Raw genomic sequence first — 16,847 nt, 5'->3', positions numbered from 1 at the left:
CAACTTTTTAAAAGTATGTTATAGAATGGCTTCTTAGTAGCAACTTTTCAATTGGTCTCTATTTTTTATTGGTTATAGTTTTTGAATTTTTCTCTTCTCACTCTTTCCAGCTTTCAAATGAGAGTCACTGACCCCAGCAGTCAGAAACCGTGGCTCTGTGAGGCTACAATTTTATTGTTACTTCATACTACTTACCTTTCTATTTTGACCCCCCTCTATATATTCCGGCCTCTCTTTCAAACCACTTCCTGGTTGTTAGGTTAAATTGGACCCCAGCAACCAGAAAGCTGCTGAAATTCCAAACTGCAGAGTTGATAAACCAAAAGTGATTAAAAAAACGTAAATTAAAAAAATGAAAACCGACTGCAAATTGTCTCAGAATAGCACTCTCCACATAATACTAAAATATAATTTAAAGGTGAACATCCCCTTAAAAAAACAAAAAAAAAAAAAAAAACCACAGTACAATATGAAGCAAGAAAGCTTGCCCCTCCCAATAAATTATACCTGGACTTTCTTTTGAGCTGGAGTAACAGCCATGGGGAAGGAGCCAGTGCAGCCCAAAGAAAAGTGGATTTTGTCTGCAGAGTTCATACTAATTCTGGAAGGTTCTGACAGGTTGGAGCCATTGATGGGGCTGTTGTAACTTCTGAAAGCTACCATGGGCTTTCTCCTAGGGTGCGCCATTGCACTAGTTGGAGCAGGAGAAGCCAATACATTATGTAAGGATTCAGGCAAAACGCTTCTATTTGGTTCGCGTTTCAGCGCATCATTTTCAGCCATGAATGCCATGCCTTTGTTCTCAGGTGTGGTCTCCTCATTGCTTTCACTTGGCGACTCCTCAAAGGAAAGTTCTTTTATGCTCTTATCCACTTGGCAAAGCTCCCTTTCTATCTGGTTTTCAGTTACGGACATGTCAGCGGAAGAAGATTCCGAATCCTGATTCAGACTCTCTTTCTGATTCTCCCCCTCCTCGCACCCAGAGTTCGAATTAGCCTCACCATCCCGTTCACAATTATCATCAAGCTCACAAAGCAAATTCTTGGCTATTGTGTTCCCAGATCCTAACTTTTCATGGGTACGAGGTGCAGATATGTAGTCATCCTCAGACTTTCTGTCACTAGCGTAATTATTGGTGCTGCTTCTGAGTTCAGAAAGGAAGAGCGAATTAATTTCCATGGTTAGGCCTGTGCTCTGAGAAACTGGATAACCTGTTATTGTACAGCCACGTTTATAGTCTGTATTAGTCTTTTTATCCTGAAGAACTTCCTGTTCAGGGCTCTTTTCCACCAAATCGTAATTCCGTTTAATCCCCATCTTTTCAATGATCTCATCATCATTAAATTGTATGGGTGCTACAGAGCCATTAGCTAACCAAGGGGGAGAATCAGGAGAGATGGTCAGTTTTTCCAGTTCTCCCTGATCATCCTTGCCTAAATCTTTATGTTTCTCCTGTGCATTATTGTCATAGAGGCATTTCCTAATGACACCTTTGACACCAAGAGTGGCAAGCGGAGTGTCACTCAGTTCCCCAGTCTCATCCTGAAAGCCTGCTTTCTTCCCAGTTCTACGGTCAACAATTGGGGAGAAGGCAAATTCCAAATGCTTCAGATTCTGGGAGGCTGAGCTGCCCATAGGTTTCTTGCTCCTTGCCTGTTCTGACGAGCAGTCCTTTACCCGGCTGGAGTTCAAGTATGGAGGTGCCTCTGCATCCTGAATGGGCGCAGACAGAAAGGTTTTATTAAACGTATTTTAATTTTGTCTGTTAAAAAAAAAAAAAAAAAAAAAAAATATCTGCTCACGATTAATACATGAGCAACCATCTGAAGCAAATCTTTCCCTTTGCTTACCTGCCTGCCAGTGAATTCTGGTCCAATGCTAACTGCATATACTAACCCTGTAGTTTAAGTGTAAAAAAGGGACAGTGCACCTATAAAAATGCTCCTTTCAACATGAGCAACATAGTGAAAATGTATTTTTTATATTCTTTAATTAATTTGAAATCATATTTCTTTCAGCTCATTATAAAGAACTAAGGGATCAGTGCTTTGTTTTTACCACAGCTCCCCCTGTAACAGCCATGTAGTTTTATACAGAGCTCATATCTCTCCCTTCCTTTTCCCCTGGTGCCAGTCTCTGGCTAACTGGCTAACAAGGAGGAGGAGTCAAGTAGGCAAGGTAATTATCTATGTATCAGCAATATGATAAACTTCTTCTCATCCTCCTACAATTTCCTGTGAGAAAAAGGAAGTAAAAAGACTTTGTACTGGGAAAGAAGCTTCTCCCATCAAAAATAATTCTTACTAAAAGGTGATAAGAAAATTTGTGCCACCATATAAAACCGTTACTAACCTGGCTGCAGTTTTCCCATCTAGGACTCATTCCGCACTCGGACTCCAAGCTGGACAGACAGATACGCGACTGGCTGCTTGTGCTGGATGTAGTGAAGGGGGTTCTGCACTTGAGAAGGTTGGGTGTCAAACATTTCACCGGCATGCTAGGACTGGACAAACCAGCTTCGGGGCCTACAAAGACATCAAAAGCATTACATTTTGAAGATGTTGCACCTGCATCACTTGGCGTGCTAATATATTTATTAGTTATTATATATTTACTAGCCCATATTAGCCTCAAACAATGTGCCTGCTTTCCCATAAACACTAACAAAATGTAAAAGCTGGCCTTTATGGGTGCCCCACATATCTCATGTTGCCATACTTACAGGATATCATCAGCTTATTGCCTTTCACTGAATTTTCTTTCTTTTTCATCAGAAGGGGAGTTGATGCATTTCCACGCATTCCTTCAGTCTGCTGAGCGATAGATCCTTGTGTTCTTCCACCAACTGGTGTGTTCTATATAGAGAATTCAAGCCACTGTCAGATCAGTCTCTGCAACATTACTTAGGTTAATCTTTAAGTTAACTTCATGATGTTATAGAATGTCCAAATCCTAGCAACTTTGCAATTGGTCTTCATTATTTATTTTTTTATAGTTTTTTTTTTATTATTATTATTATATGCTTTCCTCTTCTACATCTTTCCAGCTTTCTTTACTGTCACTTTACACACCTACATGAACTCTAACGCCATGCTAGTTCCCCTGACCTTATGTCTCAGCCTTCCCTTTTAAAATGTAAGTTCTTGCGAGCAGGGCCCCTAGTGTCTCCAATCCTCATCCAATGTAGCTGCAAACTATTTTTGTGAATTGTTTCTATGTACAGGTTAACTGTTTTGTCTTTTGTACCCCTCTATTCTGTAAAGCGCTGCATAAATTGATGGCACTATATATATAATAATAATAAATAATAATAATAATAATTGGGGTCACTAACCTCAGCAGCCAAAAAAGTAATGCTCTGTGAGCTTGCAGTTTTAATATTATTGTTGCATTTTAATCATTATCATTCTGTTCATTCTCTCTCCTATTCCAATCTCTGATTTAAACCACTGGCTGGTTGCTATGGTAAATAAGACCCTAGCAACCAGATAGCTGCTAAAATTCCAAACTGAAGAGCTACTGAACAAGAACCTAAACAGCTGTAAAACTACAAAACATAAAAACTGCAAATAATCTCTGAATATCAATATCTATGGTATGCTAAAAGTTATTTTAAAAAGGTGAACAACCCCTTTAAATCTTTGATAATTGAAATGCAATTGCAATTAAAGATACTTACAAAACCCAAAGAGCTTATAAGAGAAAGCACTTGTCCTGGGGTGCGTGAATAGTCGCGCTTAGGCTTGGCCATAGATGGTGTAGTTAAGATATCCATCATACTAAGTTCTGTGAAGAAAAGAGGCAATTGTTTCAAACAAGAGTACCTGGAAGGCATTCCCAAAATAAGGTGTGCAGCTGTTAGAGGTCTTTCTCCTTACCTCGCTTAAGGGTCACTTTAGAAAGGCCAAAGTCTGTCAGTTTAATGTGCCCCTCATTGGAGATCAACATGTTATCTGGCTTAAGGTCTCTGTGTGAATGAGCAAAGATGTTAGACCCCAGAAACAGCGCTTCTCCAAACGAAACAGTATTTACATAGCATGATAAATATACCCCTAAATCTCACCCACTGATAAATACACTTTTTTAAAATCCTGTAGGAACGAATAGAAAGTAGGCGAGTTTTTTTGTGGTTACCTCTAATCTCACATTTTCATAAATCTGCCCCTTAGTGATAGTTAATCTCTATGAATCTGCACCACCATGTACATCTTGTGTGATATATGCTGCACTGTTTAGTATATTTTAAATGTAACTAATTATAGAGCTAAACTACACTTACCTGTGAATTATTCCATGTCTGTGCAGGTAATCAAGAGCCAGTGCAACTTCAGAAATATATTTAACTGCCATCTCTTCATCAAAGTATCCATAAATGTGGAGAAGAGACTTCACATCCCCACCAATGAGATACTCCATAATCTAGTTAAGAAAATAAAAACACCATAGATTAACATGGAACCATATGTGCATTTTATGAATATCCCTCTATCTGACCAACTATGTTATTTCCAGAGATGGTGGCACAGAGATACTTAGAAGCAGCTACGTGACATGGCTACTAAAGCCCAGAAAATACCCTGCCATAGACAATACGGAGAACTGCCTCTCCTAAAGACACAGACACAATTATAAGAAAATGATCAGCATTGTCTATTTTAGTAGATGTGACAAGTAGCTGCTACTAGTAGCTCTGTGTGTCTTCACCCTTTGGCAGTGGCACGCGGGGAGGTTACTATTGCAGGCGACTAATCTCCCCAACATGCCATCCCACTGGCAAGAATGGAAATTGCCGGTGGGATGGTATATGCATAACTTCGGTCGCCCGAAGTTGCCTCGCAAGTAAACTTTGGTGGGTCCGAAGCGATGCGTATGCCATCCCATCCTTGCCGGTGGGATGGCATGTCAGGGAGAATAATCGCCTGCAATAGTAAAGATTTATCATGGGCGACTAATCTCCCTGTGTGCCACTGCCCTTAGGAGTTATTTTGGTCTCCAGGCAGCAGCTCTCGGGTGTAGTTTACACTGATGCTGCTTGTACACACAAGACCACACATGTTGTGTTTATATGCAATTTTTTAAACATAAAAGTGTATTTTTGTGATTTCCAAAGACAACCCCTATTTTCTATCAGAGTTTGAATGTATGTCAAGCTGAATGTTACAGCAAAAAAAAAGCAGCTACACCCCCTGTGATAAATTAATTTAGGTTAAGTATTGCTTTCTATACCATTAAACATGGAAGTAGGCCCGTGCCACATCCTCCAATGCAATGCACTGTGCTGAGAATAACCTCCCCCACCTACCTCACTGTGTGTACTCACCAGGTATATGTTGTTGGCAGACTGAAGTGAATAGTATAAATGGACAATAAAAGGACTTTTGCTCAGAGCAAGTGCGTCCCTCTCCGCCTGGACCTGTTGAACCATGTTCTTGTTTATCATATCAGCCTTTTTGACAACCTGGGGACCAGAGAAAGACGAATAATTAAACGGCTGATCGCAACTGTCTCCCAATATAAAAATTCAAAATTTGCTTTTACATATACAGGTATAGGACCCATTATCCAGAATGCTCGGGACCAAGGGTATTCCGGATAAGGGGTCTTTCCGTAATTTGGATCTCCATACCTTAAGTCTACTAAAGAATCAATAAAAAATTAATTAAACCATATGGGATTGTTTTGCATCCAATAAGGATTATTTATATCTTAGTTGGGATCAATTACAAGGTACTGTTTTATTAGTACAGAGAAAAAGGAAATCAGTTTTAAAATTCTGACTTATTTGATTAAAATGGAGTCTATGGGAGACGGGCATTCCGTAATTCGGAGCTTTCTGGATAACGGGTTTCCGGATAAGGGGTCCGATACCTGTATAATAAATGAGAGAGTATGCTGGACCTTTATTTTAAAATAATTCTGTGCGCTAAGACCAACACCCCGTTTTTTTTTATTTTTTTATAAAGAAATACATATTGCCCCCTCAAGGGGTTTTGCATTAATGGTAATGGTACACAGCACGATTTTTAACACCTTGTGCACCATTTTTAAATGCCATTAAAACTCAGCACAAAAGCACCTGAAATTACCCTCCATTGATTTGCATTGTAGTCACTGGACAAGCACCTCTTGTCAGCCATTAAGCTGGCCATAAGCAAGGTTGCCAAACAAGCAGAGGTTTCTGCTATATGCACACCTTGAGGTGGGCGATATTGGATTAATCCGATCATTAGGCCCTCTGGTCAAACGTCTGGATCACATTGACGCAATACAAGCTATCAGGGCAAGGACTACATCAACGAGGCGATGCAATTCAAAAACTGGATTTTTAAACCTGGCTATTCAGAACCATCACAACAATGATCTAATAAACCAATTTTCCCGCTTTGTTTTATGTAGAGGCAATGAGCAAGAATTTAACTATAAAAACAACACAGTGACAATATGTCCACAAACAAAGCCACAATAACCACTCTTTATCTACTGGAAGACAATAGTTCTTCAAACAGTATAAAGTTTCTACTTTAACGCCCTGTAGAATTTGAAAAAAAACAGTTTCAAGGTCCCAGGGAGTGACTGTCTAGCACTAATTAAAGGAACAGTAACACTAAAAAATAAAAATGTTTTAAAATAATTAAAATATAATGTACTGTTGCCCTGCACTGGTAAAAGTTGTATGTTTGCTTCAGAAAGACTACTGTAGTTAATAGAAATAGCTGTTGTGTAGCCATGGGGGCAGCCATTTAAATTGAAAAAAGGAGAAAAGGCACAGGTTACATAAGCAGATAACAGATAAGTAGCATAGATTCCCATTGTATTCTACACAGTTATCTGTTATCTTCTTAGTAACCTGTGCCTTTTCTCCTTTTTTCAATTTAAATGGCTGCCCCCATGGCTACACAACAGGGTATTTATATAAACTGCAGTAGTGTTTATGAAGCAAACACACAACTTTTACCAGTGCAGGGCAATAGTACATAGTATATTAATTATTTTGATACACTTTAATTTTTTGGTGTTACTGTTCCTTTAAACAAGAAAACTCACCAAAGGCACACAATAGATTGTACAACAATGAAAAAAGGGCACAGCAGCGTGCTTGTGTCATATGCCTTGGGACACTGCCGCCTGGATGGGTATGGCACAAGGCAGCTTGGCAACTAGGTTAGAAGTTGGTGCAAAGTGGCCAGTGGTATTCTCCAGTCCTTACCTCCTACAGCAGCCCAAGTGTCAGCAATGCCAATAGAATGGGGTGTGAGTCTAACACAGTGCTGTCATACTTTGTTACTCAAGTAGTGCGTCAGTTATACAAAGTCATCTATGGCACATATGGGCAGGCGCAGAGCCATTAAAGGACAATTAATGGGAAAATATATATATATTTCTTCTTTAAAGTTTGTATCCATCACAAATACAAAGAAGGGTTGTCATTCTGCGGCTCTGTAGCATTCGACCCTAGCAACCAGATAGCCACTAAAATTTCAAATCAGAGAGTTGCTGAACTAAAGCTAAATTATTTAAAAACCACACAATACAAAATGAAGCCCGGTTGCTAATTGTCTCTGAATATCACTCCCTACATTATACTAAAAGTTAATTAAAAGGTAAACAACCCTTTAACTAGATATGACTTTCTGAAGCAAACGCAGTTGCCACCAGAAATACGTTAGTACAGTACATTATAGTACAAATTTAACAGTACATTATATTTAACGTTAATTTTTTTATTATTTTATTCCTGCAAAATTTCCCTGGTTGGAAAGCCCTGCTCTATGTAGGGTAAGTTTATGGCTACAAAGGGTCAGTTTCCGACAAGAGAAATCACAGATAAAGATTTACCAACACAGTCTACAGGGCAAAGTGCACTATTCAGAAATTTAAATTTTTTCCCCCCTAGAATTCCAGCCTTTAAACCCCCTGACGGCCACCAGTTGCAGTATTGGTTTCACACCTATAAAGCAAATTATAACAATTACACCAGTGGTTCTCAACCTGTGACTCCTTTGGGGGTCGAACAACCCTTTCACAGGGGTCGCCTAAGACCATTGGAAAACACATTTCCGATGGTCTTAGGGATAATTTTATGGTTTGGGGTCACTACAACATGAGGAACTGTATTAAAGGGTCGCGGCATTAGGAAGGTTGAGAACCACTGAATTACACCTATGCCTCATTACAGGATAACCCATCACACATCTTTTGTTAAGCCTTAAAGGAACAGTAACACCAAAAAATGAAAGAGCTTTAAAGTAATAAAAATATAATGCACTGTTGCCCTGCACTGGTAAATCTGGGGTGTTTGCTACAGTAACACTACTATAATTTATATAATAAGCTGCTGTTTAGCCACGGGGGCAGCCATTCAAGCTGGAAAAAAGGAGAAAGGGCACAGGTTACATAGCAGATAACAGATAAGTTCTGTAGAATACAATGGTGTTTTATCTGTTATCTGCTATGTGCCTGTGCCTTTTCTCCTTTGAATGGCTGCCTCCATGGCTATATAGCAGCTTATTTATATAAATTATAGTAGACTTTCTGAAGTAAACACACAACTTTTACCAGTGCAGGGCAGCAGCATATTATATTTTAGTTACTTTTATACACTTTCATTTTTTGGTGTTACTGTTCCTTTAAGCATTGCCTTTAGTTGTAGGGCAGGGGGTGTTTGCTCTCAGCCTACAGACACAGAATAAGCACAATAAACATATTATGTAACAGTGCCATTATATATATATTGTAGGGCAGGGGGTGTTTGCTCTCAGCGTACAGACACAGAATAAGCACAATAAACATATTATGTAACAGTGCCATTATATATATATATATATATATATATATATATATATATATATATATATATATATATATATTGTAGGGCAGGGGGTGTTTGCTCTCAGCCTACAGACACAGAATAAGCACAATAAACATATTATGTAACAGTGCCATTATATATATATATATATATATATATATATATTGTAGGGCAGGGGGTGTTTGCTCTCAGCCTACAGACACAGAATAAGCACAATAAACATATTATGTAACAGTGCCATTATATATATATATATATATATATATATATATATATATATATATATATATATATATATATATATATTGTAGGGCAGGGGGTGTTTGCTCTCAGCCTACAGACACAGAATAAGCACAATAAACATATTATGTAACAGTGCAATATATATATATCTCATACAGCTGTTGTTGAACTGCAACTCTAGCACAGCTTGTGACAGCTGGAGGATTGGAAGCTGCAGTAAAGCTGAAGTTTGGATAACCTGAACTATATGAACCATGTCATTGTCACAAATATATTTCTCCTCTGATTAATGTCCAGTTAAAGCCACCCACAACCCCAGCTTTCTGCCCTTCTCTAAAGCCAACCCTGGCGTTAGCCATCACTCCCTCTCAGAGAGCACTAAAGGGCCGGCGACCCCAGGCTGAAGCACCTTGACAGCGAAGAGCTTGTTGTTGTTTTTCCTGCGAGCCAGATACACCTTCCCGAAGGCGCCGCGGCTGATAGGTTTCACAATGCTGAACTCCTCGATGGAAGGAGGCTGCGGTACCGTGAACTTCTTCTCAGACAACAGGGAAATGTCTCCATTCTGACTAGTCTCTGCCACGACCACCCCCATTGCGCCGGAGCAGCCCGTTTCCCCTCAGCTGCCACTTCTAATGCCAGAGCTCGGCGCTTGTTCAGTTTAAACCTGAGCCACGCCTCTCCCTATTACCCGCACGTCCTTCCGCCAATCAGATGCTCGCAAAGTGGCAGCGCTGACACGTGACGTATAGAAAAAAAAATTAGGACTGCGTAGCCAATTGCTAAATTTGTTTTGCGTGTCATCAGTAAGCGACGGTTTATATACCTAATATCAGCGGCCATTTTTAGTGAAAAATCTGAAACAGCTAGAATGTACCTGACAGTTGGACTGTTATGTAGTCTCACTCCTTATGGTTGCATTGGCGTATTGTTATTAGCATTAGCAGAACTCAGTTACTGGGACTCACTGGGAAATCATTTTAGGGCCCCCTAAACTTTGGTAATGCTGTTGGGTTGGGGAACGTGCATATTTTGCACCGAGAGGATAGATGGTTTGAAAGAGGTGTGAAAGAGGCCATTTATGCCAGCCTGGAAAAACCATCCCTGAACAGAGGAGGGGGCCTGAGACACCACTTGTCACCAACATACAATGGCGCGTTGACATCCTTACTCCGGCAGTTTCACAACAGTTCACACTTCCAGTCATGTACTTTGAAGGATTAACACCTGCATCAATGAGAATCTTGGTACCATTGTGATTGGATCATACCTTCTTACACCTGTCAGTTTCAGCTAACACCTAACTGAATAAGTTCAATGGAACCATTGTGATTGGATGCCTGTAACTGTACTACCCTCAAGGGCAGTGCTTGACCTTGCTGATTGCCACCTGTATTGACCTTCTGCCTGTTTCTGACTACGGTTTCCGGAATCTGACTTTGTACTTCGCTGCCTGTTCGGTTTGACCTCGGCCTGATCACGTCTCTTCTACCCAAACCTTGCATAACGCTAGGTTCCCTAGCCTGCTCAGAACATTTGCCCTGGTCCTCTCACAATAAGTCCTGGCGGCACCCGAGTAGCGGAGGGCTCCTCCCGAAGTGAAAGGTGGCTGTTATAGGCAGAAGAGTGAGCTCAGACCGGGACCTTGGCTTTTGTTCTGAGTTTTGGGATACCGTGCGTGACAGTAAGTTAGGTCAGAAAGAAAATGGATGCTGAAGGAGCCTCTGCTTCATCTGCCTCTCCTGAAGTTATGCTTCTCCAGCGTCTCAGGGAGCAAGAGACTAAACAAGATCAAATTGTTCAATGTCTCCAGGGGTTGGCTGTTAGGTTAGATACTCTCCAACAGCAACCAGCTGCTGATGATCCAGCTCCTGCTCCGCTCTCTGTGGGAATCCCTTACAGAGCCTAAGATACCTTTTCCCCGAGAAGTTCTCTGGGGATCGGAGTACATTTTTTGCTTTCAAGGAGGTATGCAAACTTTATCTTAGTTTTTTGCCTCGCTCTTTCCCCACTGAAGTGGCGAAAGTTAATTTTGTGATCACTTTACTGCTAGGTGATCCTCAGGTTTAGGTTTTCACTTTATCCCCGTCTGACCCAGCCCAATACTCTCTTGAGACCTTTTTTAAAGCCATGGCTATTATCTATGATGACCCTGATCGGGCAGCCTCTGCTGCCATCCGTACCCTCAAACAAGGCAGGAGGCTTGTTGAGGAGTATTGTATGGAGTTTCGCAGATGGGCGGTAGAGACAGGGTGGAATGATCCAGCCCTTCGTAGTCAGTTCCGAACTGGTCTGTCTGGATGCCATTAAAGACAGTCTAATTAATTGCCCTGCTCCTTTATCCCTTGATGCATTAATGTCCCTCTCCGTTCAAATAGATAGGAGACTTAGGGAGAGGCATCAAGAAAGAACGGCCTCTTCCTTAACCCACTCTCTTTCTCTGGTGCCTGAACACATATGTAACATTGCTACTCCTATGCCAGTAGAGGAGCCTATGCAATTGGGTTCTACGCGTCTATCCTCAGAGGAGAGACTCCGTAGACGCACTAATGGGTTATGCATGTTCTGTGGTGAGGGTGGTCATTTCCGCAATGATTGTCCAAAGAGGCCGGGAAACTGCAAAGCCTAAACAAGTCTGGGGAGTCTTGTTTGGGTAATGCAGTTTCTATTCCCCAATCTATCTCCTCTAAAATCTTCATTCCCATGCTCCTCGACTGGGAGTACGGTAATGCTAAGATTCCGGCCTTTTTGGATTCTGGAGCGGCTGGGAATTTTTTGGATGTTAATTTCGTCCGTAAACTGGGTATTCCTTGTACCACTATAGTCCCTCCAGTCAGGTTACTGGCTATTGATGAGAATCCGCTAGGGTGTGGGTTCGTGTCTTCCAGATCTCAGAATCTAGTCATGTCCATTGAAGGTTCTCATAAGGAACAATTATTTTTCTATCTGATCAACTGTCCTGACACCCCTGTGATTTTAGGTCTCCCATGGTTAGAAAAACACAACCCGCAGATTGACTGGGTTACCGGCAGGATATGAGGTTGGGGATTACACTGTGAAGTGTCTTGTTTTAAAGGTTCTGTTCTCATTGCTACAACCTCTTTGAAGGGTCTTCCTCCCCCATATACAACCTTCGCTGATGTCTTCTCTAAGAAGGTGGCTGAATTGCTACCTGCACATAGATCCTATGACTGTGCAATTGAATTAGTTCCTAGGGCTGTTCCTCCCAAAGGTAGAACCTATCCACTTTCTCTTCCTGAGACTCAAGCAGTGGAAGAGTACATTAAGGAGAATTTGGAGCGGGGGTTCATTAGACCATCCTCTTCCCCTGCGGGGGCAGGTTTCTTCTTTGTAAGCAAGAAGGATGGTGGGCTTAGGCCCTGTATCGTTTATAGAGGTCTGAATAAGATTACTGTTAAAAATCGCTACCCCCTTCCCTTGATCTCAGAGCTCTTTGACAGGGTTAAGGGTGCTTCGATTTTCACTAAACTCGATCTGAGGGTTGCATATAATTCGGATTAAGGAGGGGGATGAGTGGAAAACAGCCTTTAATACTCGTGATGGGCATTATGAATATTTGGTAATGCCTTTTGGGTTATGTAACGCTCCTGCAGTCTTCCAAGAATTTGTTAATGATATATTTCGTGACCTGCTTGGACGCTATGTTGTAGTATACCTAGATGATATTCTGATCTATTCTTCTAATTTAGAAGATCATCGTTGTCATGTTCAGGAAGTACTACTGAGACTTAGACAGCATCATTTATATGCTAAGCTTGAAAAATTTATTTTTGAGGTTCCCTCTGTTCATTTTCTAGGGTACATCATTTCTCAACATGGTTTAGAAATGGAACCAACCAAGGTAGAGGGTATTTTGAATTGGGCTCAACACCTTTCCTTACGTGCCATTCAAAGATTTCTAGTTTTTGCCAATTATTATAGACAATTCATTAAGGGGTTTTCTTCCCTGGTGGCCCCAATCACGGCCCTTACCAAAAAGAAGTTGACGCCTCTGGGGTGGGAGCCGGGGCAGTATTGTCACAGCGTCACCCTGTTACCTGTAAGGTACATCCTTGTGCCTTCTTTTCAAGGAAATTCTCCCCTACAGAGGCTAACTATGATATTGGTAACAGGGAACTGTTGGCAGTTAAATGGGCCTTTGAGGAATGGAGACATTTGTTAGAAGGTGCTAAACATCCTGTTACCGTCTTCACTGATCATAAGAATTTACTGTATATTGAATCTGCTAAACGGTTGAACTCTAGGCAGGCAAGATGAGCTTTGTTCTTTACCCGTTTCAATTTTATCCTAACATATAGACCTGGGTCCAAGAATTTAAAAGCCAATGCCCTTTCCAGGAGTTTTGTTTCTTGTCCTAAAGAACACCTTGAACCTGACCTATTCTCCCTAAGGAAGTGATTGTGGCTGCCCTGAGTCCTGACCTTTTGGCCTCTCTCTCTGAAGTTCAAATGAACTTACCTAGAAATGTACCATCTGGTAAGCTTTTTGTTCCAGAAAATTTACGCCAGGCTGTTTTGTCTGAGACTCATGATTCTAGGGTAGCAGGGCATCCTGGCCAAACTAAGACTTGTTCGCTGTTATCGCATTCCCTTTGGTGGCCTACTATGAGACAAGATGTTGGCAAGTATATTAACTCTTGTGCAGTTTGCCAACGCTCCAAACCATCTAGGTCTCTACCTCAGGGCTTATTACAACCACTCCCTATTCCTGAGAGGCCGTGGACTCATATTTCCATGGACTATATTGTTGATCTGCCATCCTCTAATGGTAATACTGTTATTTGGGTGGTAGTTGATCGCTTTAGTAAGATGTGTCATTTCATTCCCCTTCCCGCCCTCCCCTCTGCCAAATGTTATAGTAAAAGCCTCAATATTTTAACATATCTGTGTAACCCCCCCAACTTTTTTGCTTCTAACAACAGCCCAGAAGCCTTCAAGGTAGAAAGTCATAGTCACTCGCAGTCAAAATAGGCCCTGGCATTCCAAGTACACAGAGATCCAAACAGCCCCCCCCCACCAGCCCAATAAATAGTGAGTGTCTATGGCATCTTACAGCAGCCCCTCTGGCATTTGCCAGAACCAACAGATTGCCAGTCTGGGTCAGATTATGGACGCAAATAGCACATAGTACATAATTCTGAATGCCACCTACAGTACATTACAATATAGATTTTGGATATATACAAACTGACAACATTTAATATTTAGTTGGTTTTCATAGCCCCTAATAATCATTTTATTGCAGAAATTTCATATTTTGGTGTTATTATGTAGGAAAAGGGGGGAAATGCAGCATTGCCAGGGTATAGACACATATTGATCTAAAAGCACTGGAGATACTTCACTGAATACTGTTGTAAAATATATGTAGTTTGGGGTCAAAGTACCTTCAATAGGATCGCATGTTGCACACACAGGGAGCAGTCATCACACCATCAGTCTTAGCATTTACTTTGGGGAGTAAAGTGGCTGGGTCCTCATGTGCACCCATATAAATAAATCTATTGGTCAAGGGCTGGATTTAGTAGCTGTCACCTTACAAGAACCTTCTCTCAGATATTGGTTGAAGAGGCCATAATGTTGGCCCTATTTACAGAACAACCTAGTCAAGTGTTGCCAATTTGGCATCCAAATATCTGTCCATACATGGCATGTATAAGGCAGGGAGAGCAATGACGGGTGGGAATACTGCTACACAAACACCAAGTATACAAGCTCTGTGGGTGTGATCTTTTATTAATGGCCATAATGACAAGTGCCCACATCCAGAATTACATATATATATATACACACATATTATTTCTTCTTTAACTCCTTTAGCTCTCTCTGGCACCAAACTCTCCCCATTGACAGGGTGCAGTGTATGTGTGGAATGAGAGATTGGTACTGTACATGCCAGATATCAATGTATATGTATGATGGGGGGTCACATAATTAATACAAGATATTTCAGACAATCAAGCTGGGTTACACATGGAAATGCATTTTGCTGGACATGGAATATAACAGAATATGTCTGCAGCTGCACGAAAAATAAAATGGGAACGTTTGAGCGTCTGGATCAGAAAATAGTTCCCAAACAATTCAAGGAACTTAAGAAAGGAAATTGCCAAAATAAAGGTATATTTAGTCCCTTGCATTGTGGGGCAACACAATTACATTCACTAAACATATTAACCCTTTAAGTGCCAGCCGAATTCGTCATTTCGGTTCCCCCCAGTGCCAGACGTTTTTTAAGCATTTTGTACTCATTCACTTTAACAATGTTTTTTGGTAGGAAAACCTCCATGAAACTAGGGAAATTATATATCGTTTTTTTCGTCACTAATTGGGCTTCGACATACATATCAAATTTTATAACTTTTCTGGAGATATGATGTGTATTTTGGGTGAAATATGTAAAAAAAAAAAAAATTATGAAAAATTTCTGTATATTTTGAGGTTTTTTTCCATAGAAAAGTTAATTTTACACACTTTTTTTTGTCGTCTGTAAAAGCCCTGATACTCCCAAGTCCAACGATACCAAATATGTGGTGGTACCCCACAGTTCCTGTCCAGAAGTAACCCCCAAACTAAAGCAATACTTAGTACAATATCACACCAGAACAAAGCGGAAAAGCGCTTGTAACAGTTGATGCAGCATAACTTATATGTAAATCTAAAATATCCCCTCATGTTCGGTATCTTTAGAAACTACAGACCTTCAGGTTTCTAGGTGCAATGTAGTTTTCTCTCAAAAGCCAAATACTTTTTGTCAGTGCATTGTGCAATTTGGAGCTTTTTTTGACATTTTTTTTTTTTTTCTAAAACGTAAACTTGGACGCATGATCAAATGTGGATTTGACAAAAAAAAATCTCATAAAAATTTTCTAACAAAGTCAAATTTGAAAGACAAACTTCTCCTGAATAAAATGATGCCCCATATGTATGGGTGCACATAAAGACATGGGCACCAAACACTCCAAAGCAGGGGCAATGCATAAAGGCAATTACAGCTAAAAATTTGGGGGCTGCGCTCTATGTGCACTACCTGCAGTTTTTCAGTGTTAACCCCCCCTACCTGTGAAATAACCCCCACAAACTATATATTTCTGAAAAGTGCACACCTTCAGCTATTCAGAGACACCACTCTTCTTTCTACATGGAAAATTGTGGATGCAGTCCCTTGCAGAAGTAAGCGCTTTGGTCAGAAATCAAGGAAAAAAACAGATACAAACCTAGATTTCTCCCCAAAATCTCCATGGCAACTACCAAAAACTTACTAAACATCAATCTGCAAGTTCCCCTGAATAAAACGATACCCCATATGTATGGGTGCACATAAAGACGTGGCCACCAAATGCCCCCAAACAGGGGCAATGCATAAGGGCAATTTCAGTTGAAATTTTGGGGGCTGCGCTCTATGTGCACTACCTGCAGTTTTTCAGTGTTAACCCCCCCTACCTGTGAGATAACCCCCACAATCTATATATTTACGAAAAGTGCACACCTTCAGCTATTCAGAGACACCACTCTTCTCTTTCTACATGGAAAATTGTGGCCGCAGTCCCTTGCAGAAGTCAGCGCTTTGGTCAGAAATCAAGGAAAAACCAGATACAAACCTAGATTTCTCCCCAAAATCTCCATGGCAACTTCCAAAATCTTACTAACCATCAATCTGCAAGTTCCCCTGAATAAAACGATACCCCATATGTATGGGTGCACATAAAGACGTGGCCACCAAATGCCCAAAAAAAGGGGCAATGTATAAGGGCAATTTCAGTTGAAATTTTGGG

The 16,847-nt window shown here is 40.7% G+C and overlaps 1 protein-coding gene across 3 annotated transcripts in view; it reads right to left on the bottom strand.

The window, feature by feature from the left end:
- mastl (microtubule associated serine/threonine kinase like) overlaps positions 1 to 16,847 on the bottom strand; it is a 32,257-nt gene that overhangs the window by 5,376 nt on the left and 10,034 nt on the right. For 2 of the 3 annotated variants that reach the window (XM_012964312.3, XM_031903230.1), the window contains exons 2-8: positions 5,321 to 5,458; positions 4,280 to 4,419; positions 3,879 to 3,967; positions 3,680 to 3,786; positions 2,723 to 2,855; positions 2,353 to 2,525; positions 508 to 1,713 (exon numbers count right to left, since the gene is read on the bottom strand). In XM_012964312.3, coding sequence (XP_012819766.1) covers positions 508 to 1,713; positions 2,353 to 2,525; positions 2,723 to 2,855; positions 3,680 to 3,786; positions 3,879 to 3,967; positions 4,280 to 4,419; positions 5,321 to 5,458 — 1,986 coding nt within the window. 3 annotated transcript variants of the gene reach the window in all.

Source organism: Xenopus tropicalis, chromosome 6 (genome assembly GCF_000004195.4).
Source record: "Xenopus tropicalis strain Nigerian chromosome 6, UCB_Xtro_10.0, whole genome shotgun sequence".
In the NCBI taxonomy this organism is placed as follows: domain Eukaryota; kingdom Metazoa; phylum Chordata; class Amphibia; order Anura; family Pipidae; genus Xenopus; species Xenopus tropicalis.
This window is presented reverse-complemented; position numbering and strand designations above follow the sequence as displayed.